Raw genomic sequence first — 8,538 nt, forward strand, 5'->3', positions numbered from 1 at the left:
ATCCACCATGCATCCATCCATCCATCCATCCATCCATCCACCCATCCACCCACCCATCCATTCATCTACTCATCTATCCACCATCCATCCATCCATCCATTCATCTACTCATCTATCCACCCACCAATCATCCATCCATCCATCCATCCATCCCATCCATTCATCTACTCATCTATCCACCATCCATCCATCCATCCATTCATCCAACATCCATTCATCTACTCATCTATGCACCCACCAATCATCCATCCATCCATCCATCCATCCCATCCATTCATCAATGCATGCATCCATCCATCCATTTGTCCATCCATCCACCCACCCATCCACCTATCCACCCATCCACCCACCCAACCTTTCACCAACCATCCACTCACCACCCCCAGCTATGGACTCTGCAAGAGTCCTGATACCACCATCCTTAAAATTTCAGCTCCTTACTAAGAAAAGATTGATGGTTCCAACGCATGAGCCACTCTTTGGAAAAACCGTAGGGTAGCAGTGTGTTCCTGTCAAGATTACACTCACAGAAATCCAATGAGGTGGTCAAGTTTACTCTCTTCTTTGATGACCTGGTGCTTAGAACCTGCACTTCAAACCCAGAGGAACATGGTTCGAATCCACCTACTGTTCCGAGGGAGAAAGATGGGCCATTGCCTTGCATCTGTGCGATTTGGTGCCTCCCAAAACTCGCCAGAGGGTTGGTCAGCCCTGGGTCAGTTCCCACTCAATCAACAACAACAACAACAACAACAACAACAACAACAACAACAACACAGTGTCCTAGAGAGCCTTGAGGGTGGAGAGTGGCATGTTGGGCTTCAAACTGACAGGTCAGTCCTTCAAGTCCACCCCAGACTCTTTGGGAGAAAGATGGCCAGTCTCCCTTCTGTAAGGATTTACAGACAGCAGACCGAAGGTTGCTCTGAGTTGAGATCAACTTGAGGGCAGTGGTTTTAAATGTTTGCTTTTGGCGATTGAAAAAAAAAAATGAGATCATTAAGCTCAACATCAAGAAAACAGAGATTCTTACCACTGGGCTGATTGGCTGCATTTTCATAGATGGTGAAGAGATTGAGATAGTTCACAGCTTCAATTTGCTTGGCTCCACAATCAACACTCTCAGAGCCAGCAGCCAGAAAATGAAAAGATGAATTGCATCTGAAAAGTCTGCTGTCAAGGACCTCTCCAAAGTCCTGAAGAGCAATGATGTCAATCTGGAGACTAAGGTGTGTCTGATCTAAGCCCTAGTCTTTGCAAAAGCTGGACAATGACTATGAATGATAGGAAGAGAATTGATGCCTTTGAGCTGTGATGCTGGAGAAGAGTGTTGACTATAACATGAACTGCTAGGAGAACAAACAGGTTCAACCTGGAGAGGATGAGACCAGGCTGCTCCTTGGATTCAAGGATTCTGAGGCTTTGTCTGACATACTAGGGGCATATAGCAAGGAGGAACTAGTCCTTGTAGAGGGATGTCATGCTTGGGAGGATAGAGGGATGGAGAAAGAGAGGGAGACCATCAATGAGATGGATTGATTCAGTGACTGGGGTCATGGGGGTGGGTGTGTCAGAGACAGTGAAGTTGGCTCAGGATAGAACAGGTTTCAGGGCAGTTGTACACAGGGTTACTATGAGTTGCACATAACAGCAGCAACAACAACAACAATAACAATTATGCATTAGAATGGAATCCACAGAATATGTCTCTATTTTTTTTATAAATCCTTGATCTATCCATTATCCCTCTAACAAAATATGTACATTACACTGATTCTTGTAGGCACAATTTCATATCATCTTTCTTGACAACCTCTCCCAGATATTTTCCACCAATACTCACACATCTCTCCCTGTCTTTACCTTCTCATCTATCCTTTCAAATGGCTGTTGTCAATTTGATCACAGTTTGATCATTCTTTAAAAGAATGCAGTGCTCCAGGCAGATTTGATTGTCTAATGAGGCTAAACCTGTATTTGGTTTGAAGACGATTTCAGGAGAAAGCTTTGATTCATAGCTTAAAGGTTTCCTCGGAGTAATAATTTCAGGGAGTCATCCAGCCTCAACATCTCCAGGAAGTCTGGATTCCATGAAAATTTTAAATTCTGTTCAACATTCCACCCTCCTTTTGATCAGAACTCTGTTATAGAATCCTGGGTCTAAATCTTCAGTCATGATACCTGGCCACCATCTACGTCTTCTCATCTCATAACCATGGTAGCAGTTTTCCATGGAGATGTTGGACACGTATCCTGTCTCCTTACAGGGGATTTCTTTAAAGACCCACTTCCAGAGGCGGATCTATACATCCTGGCAAGGGTGCTGCATGACTGGACGGATGAAAAGTGCTCAGAATTGCTGGCGAAAATCCACCACACCTGCAAGCCAGGTGAGAAGTAGAGGGTGATGCTGATTGCACAGATGTGGGATGCTCCAGTCAGGATTCCTGATGTGCATTCCAGAGCTTCATCCAGACAGGGAAATGTGGTGGTGGAGACAGGAAGTCCTCGTGGAGGTCAACCAGAAGACTAGGGTGGATGTAGAAGGTCTGAAAGATGGACAGCTGGTGGCTGTCAATTCTCTCTCTCTCTCTCTCTCTCTCTCTCTCTCTCTCTCTCTCTTTCTCTTCCATCCTCCATTCTCCATCATCCATCCATCCATCCATCCATCCATCCATCCATCCATCCATCAATCCATCCCCCCACCCACCCACCAATTTGTTTCTGTGTTGGTCAATCTGTTATTTTTCTAAGTTCAATTGTCTATCCATCTATCATTTATCTACCTATTTTTCTTTACATCATCCACCCACCCTTCTTTTCATCCACTCACCTTTTATCCATGCATCTATCCATCCATCCACACGTCAATCCATCATCTATCTACTCTCTATCCATCTACCCACCTACCAACCAATCCATCTATCCATCCATCCATCCATCCATCCATCCACCATCTATCCCTTCATCCATATACTCATTATCTATTCATCCATCCATCCATCCACCCACTTACCACTCATCCATCCAACCACCTACACTTTAAACCATCATCTATCTACTCTCCATCCATCTACCCACCCACCAAACCATCCACTCATCCATCCATCCATCCACATATCCACTCATCTATCTATCTATCTATCTATCTATCTATCTATCTATCTATCTATCTATCTATCTATCTATCTATCCATCCATCCATTACTCATTTATCCATTCTTCCATCCTCTCATCTCTCCATCCGTCCACCCATCCACCCTCCCATCCATCTCCCCCCTCCCCAGGTGGTGGCATTCTGGTGGTTGAGAGTGTCCTGGAGGAGGACAGGCGGGGGCCGCTGACCACCCAGCTGTACTCTCTGAACATGCTCGTGCAGACAGAGGGCCGGGAGAGGACCCCAGCCGAGTACCGCAGCCTCATCTGCTCAGCCGGCTTCCAGGACTTCCAGCTCAAGAAGACGGGGAAGATTTACGATGTGATTTTAGCCAGGAAATGACTCCACTTGTGGGGTCAGCCAGGGATCTCCAGAGAGACAAAACTATAGCCTGGATGTTTTCACCTGTCCATTTGTCTCTCTGCCCATCTGCATTCTTCTTTCTTTTAATCCATTTCCTGTCATCTACTTTCCTACCTACCTATGTCTGTCTGCTGTTTGCCTGTCTGTCTTCTCTTGATTTACCACATCACCATCACCTATTTCTCTTTCCATCTATCTGTAGAACTTCCTAGCATCTATCTCTTTACCTATCTATAGATACAGATCTCTATTTGTTTATGACTAAAACTTTATTTCTGAATATTCATGAACAAATAGATATAGAGAGTAGTTGTGCTGTATATAGATCTGTATTCTCTCTCTCTATAGATCTTTGCTACCCATAATCTATCTTTTGACTTGTCTTCTGTCCTGTATTGATTCTGTATCTATAATCTTCCTTTTACCTATAATCTGTCCATCATCCGTATATGTCTACTCTCTCTGTTTATCTGTGACTGGTCTTCCAGCTACAATTTATCTTTATATACAATTGATCATCTTTCTTTTTATATCTGTCTGTATCTAGACATCTCTCTGTCATCTAGGCTTTATCTGTAACCTATAATTTATATGTTATGTATCTATTCATCCATCCCCCATCATCAATCTATATATTTATCTATCTAGCCTCTATCTCTTTATTTACAATCTGCTTACTATCTATCTATTATCTATCTACCCACCGATCTATCTATTATCTATTCATCATCTATCTACCCATCGATCTATCATCTACCTTTCCCTATCTATCTTTATCTATCATCTACCATTTATCTATCTATCTACCTACCTATCTTTCCATCCATCTACTCATTTCCTGTCATCTCTCAGTCTGTCTACTAATCCATCCATCCATCCATTATCTATCTATCTATCTATCTATCTATCTATCTATCTATCTATCTATCTATCTATCTATCTATCTCTTTCTATATCTGTCTGTCTTTATCTAATCTTTATCTATCTATCTATCTATCATCTATCTATCTATCTATCTTTCTATCCACCATCCACCCACCCATTTATCCATCATCTCTGTAGCTATCAACCTGTTATCTGTCTCCTTATTTATAGCTTCTCCATCATCTATGCCCCCCCAAATTCTTCTCTATGCATGTGTACAGCTTTCTCTATCATTGACCTATCTTCATGTCAGTGCTTGGTCTATTCACTCTGTACTGATCCATAACTCGTGTACCTCTTGTCAGCCTAGAAATCTCTTCCTCCATCATTTAGCCATGAGAGCTGTGTCTCCGTTCCTCTCTCTCGGTGTATCTCTGCCACTCTCTCTAGAGAATCTTTAGGTTGTTGTATTGCTGCATTTGTTTCTGTGTCATCAACATAGATTCTACAGCTGTACCTTGTTGATTGCCTTTGAGTCAAGCACAACTCCTAGCGACCCCATGAACAAAAGACCTGAAGCCCCTGTACAACTATCGACATTTATCTAAGTTCATACGGTTTTTGGATGCATGTTACTTAGGAAGTGGATGACACTCCTGCTTTCAAAAAATCTATATTTATTGGCCTAGATTATCTATAATATTATCCCTCTCTCTCACACACACCTTCTCTTTCCTCCTCCTCCTCCTTCTTCTCCTTCTCCTTCTTCTCCTCTCTGTCTCTCTCTCTCTCTCTTTCCTTCCTTTCCTGTCTCTCTCTCTTTCTCTACACACACACACACACACACACACACACACACACCCTTTATCCTCCTAGATCATCTATGTTTAATCTATATGTATATTTAACCTACATTTCTATCATCTTTGTCTCTCATATATCTGTCAGCCTAGTTCTCAGTCTGTTATCTGTCCTGGAGGAAATGCATCCAGGGTGGTCCTTGGAGGCCAGCATGGGGAGACTTGGTCTCACTTCTTTCGGGCCAGAGGTCAGGAGGGGCTAGTCCTCAGAGAAGGACATTCTGCTGGGGAAGGTGGAGGGTCAGTAAAGGGGAGGGAAGGCTTTCGTCAGCCCTAAACAGGATAGAAAGAGTCAAAGCTGGCTCGAGGGCTCCTACACACCACAGCAAGTCACCTATTACATATCTAACTCCCTCCAACCCTTAGCGATCACATTTCATGGACATTAACACACACACCTGGACCATGATCACTGTGAACACCCTTGTTTGATGGGCTCCTTTCGTCATCCTATTCCACAAGGCCATCAAAGAAGCATCTATTCCCACATCAAAGCTCAGAAGGGCAGGGGAGAAGGGTGAGTGGAAAAGGGATTATCAAGTTGGGAGTGGGAGGAGGGCTGCAACATTGGGGGACCTTGCAACAATGTTGTTATAGAACAGAATGTATCTGTGAATGGTTGAATGAGAAACACTTGTGTTCTGTCCTGTTCACCCAAACCACAATAAAGTATTTACAGAATGAAAATGTGTATAGAAAGTACTATAATCAGGGGGGCTCAGGGCAGTGCATTTGGAGGACTGAATGGATGTGGGATGTGGTGTTAAGTAGAGGTGTCTTTGAACCCCAAATTTCTGTTTCTCTCCCACCTGTGGGATGCTGATTAGCTGCATCAACCCCCAACATGTCCCACCCCAAACACAAGCCCACACCACTGCCTTCAAGACCTTTCTGACCCATAGGGACCCTCCACCAAGTTTCTGAGGTTGCAAATAGATTTAAAAAAACAAAACAAAAAACAACCTGGTGATTTGATTGAATGTTAACAAAGCAAGTTCATGTGTTAAACACTCACACACCTGTTGTTCCTTAACATTCATTTCAATACCTACCCTGCCACGCAACTTTTCCTGCTTCCTACCTGTCATGCTCGCTTCCGTTCATTCATCACCACCCCCTCTCTCTTCTTTCTCTCTCCCTCTCCCTGTATTTCTATCTCTCTCTTCTCTCTCTCTCTCCTGTCTCTCTTTCTCTCCTGTCTGTCTCTCTCTCTCCTGTTCTCTCCCCTCTCTCTTCTCTCTCTCCCCCTCCTCTCTTCTCTCTCTTCCCTCCCCCCTCCTCTCCCCTCCCCTCCCTTCCTCCACCTCTGTGTCTTGTCTTTCTCCCAAGGACCTACTGGTAGATTCAAACAGACAGCCTTTTGGTGAGATCACTGGTGACACTACGATTAAGGCATTACTTTGCTAACTAAAAAATCAGCAGTTTGAACCCACCCCTTGCTCTTGGCGGGAGAAAGCTGAAGCCGTCTGCTTCTGTAAAAATTCACAGCCTCAGAGACCCCGTGGGTCAGCTCTGCTCTGTCCTGCAAGGTCACTGGGAGTCAGACACAAATGAATCCCAGCTGGTGACCCTGTATCTCAGGCCTGGTCTACTCTAGGAGAGACCTGCCTTCCCTCCACACTGTGTGTGTGCTCAGTGACACACAGAGGCTACTGGAGAGATACTATGTATCTAGACTCTCAGGAGCCCTGCTGGCACAGGGGGGACACACTCAGCTGTAACCACAAGGTCAGGGGTTTGAACCCACCAGCTGCTCCAAGGCAGAAAGTTGAGGCCGTCTGCTTCTGGAAAGATTCACAGCCTCGGAGACCCCATGGGGCAGCTCTGCTCTGTCCTGCAGGGTCGCTGGGTCACAATCTGCTAGATGATTAATTAGTTTGATTTTTTTTTCCCTGTCCCTTTCTCCCCCCTTCCCTTCATTTTCAGACCACTTCATTCCCTCTCACTGGCCACATTTTTGGTGACCTGGTCAATCCAGGATCTCAAGCCCTATTTATATCATCTATATCCTTTGTAAGCCTATTGACAGGTGTGTTTGGTTTTTGTGTCTTTTTTTTTAACGAGAATTTCAGGTGAAGCTTGTTTTTACAATCGCTTCCCTTGGAGAAGACACCAGTAAGCTCCAATCAGGACCTTGGTCACTAACGTGTGTCCCCCCTGTCTTTTTGCCTGTCTGTCCTAACAAGTCTGTTTTATTTGAATCATTCAAACCATCAACGAAAACAGAGACCTTGTGAGAGCTCCCCTGTCAGCTGTGGGATTTCTGAAAGAAAATACTGAAATGCAGCAAAAATGAAATGACAATGGTGTGTGTGGTGGGGAAAACACAGTAGAATTCTGTTGTGAAAAAAAAATGCATTTTCTTCTTTTGCTTTTAAGGAGAACTGGGAGTGGGGGGGGTGGGGGGGAGAAAAATGCAACAATGAATGAATGGAAATCCGAAATCTCTGTAAATTTTCATTGAAATTAATTTTAAAAAGGGAGGGGAGATAACTAAATTCAGGACAATAAAATGTGTGACAGCATGATTAAAAAAAAGAAAGTGCATCTTCACAAAACAACGATGAGATATCATCTCACCCCTCTCAGAATAGCAAAACATAACAGAACACAGAACAACAAATGGTGGCGAGGTTGCAGAGAGACTGGAATCTTTATTGACTGTTTGTGTGAGTGTAAAATGGTGCAACCATTATGGAAGGGTGTATGGGGCTTTCTCAAAAAGGTGCCCAAAAAAATGCATCTTCTCTTGCTGTTTTGAGGTCCTGTTATGTTGACGATGACTCACAGTGACCCCCCCCCCCCCCGTGAACCACAGATCTGAGCCCTGTCCTGTCCTCACCCTCTCTGACATGGTCCAGCCCATGGCTGTGTCCATCCTCCTTCCACAGAAGGATGCCCTTCTCCAACGATTGGCCCCTCCTGACCACATACCCCAAGCCTGAGAGACCAACATTCCCCATCCTGGTCTCCAAGAAGCATCCTGGCTGTCACTTCCTTCAAGACACACTTGGGAGGTTATTTTAGCAGTCCGCGGAATATTTAACGCTCTCACATCACAATGCAAAGACTTCGATTCTTCTACCATCCTTATTCATAGGCTAACGTTAAGATTGTTGTTGTTGCTATGTGCCGTCGAGTCGCTTGCGACTCATAGTGACCCTATGTACAACAGCCCTAAACCCTGCTCTATCCTGTACCAATCGCACTGCCTCTGACACATCCATCCCGATTACCCCAGTCACTGAATCAATCCACCTCATAGAGGGTCTTCCCCTCCTGCGCTGTCCCTCC

General features: G+C 44.4%; 1 protein-coding gene across 1 annotated transcript in view; it reads left to right on the forward strand.

The window, feature by feature from the left end:
* The window catches only part of ASMT (acetylserotonin O-methyltransferase), a 16,404-nt gene extending 12,905 nt beyond the window's left edge, over positions 1-3,499 (forward strand). The window contains exons 7-8 of the mRNA XM_006902420.1: positions 2,268-2,390; positions 3,288-3,499. Of these exons, the coding sequence (XP_006902482.1) occupies positions 2,268-2,390; positions 3,288-3,499 (335 nt within the window). The remainder of the gene's footprint in view (positions 1-2,267; positions 2,391-3,287) is intronic.
* The last annotated feature ends 5,039 nt before the right edge of the window (positions 3,500-8,538 follow it).

This window comes from Elephantulus edwardii, unplaced genomic scaffold, assembly GCF_000299155.1.
Source record: "Elephantulus edwardii isolate Elephantulus edwardi_28Jun2011 unplaced genomic scaffold, EleEdw1.0 scaffold00410, whole genome shotgun sequence".
In the NCBI taxonomy this organism is placed as follows: domain Eukaryota; kingdom Metazoa; phylum Chordata; class Mammalia; order Macroscelidea; family Macroscelididae; genus Elephantulus; species Elephantulus edwardii.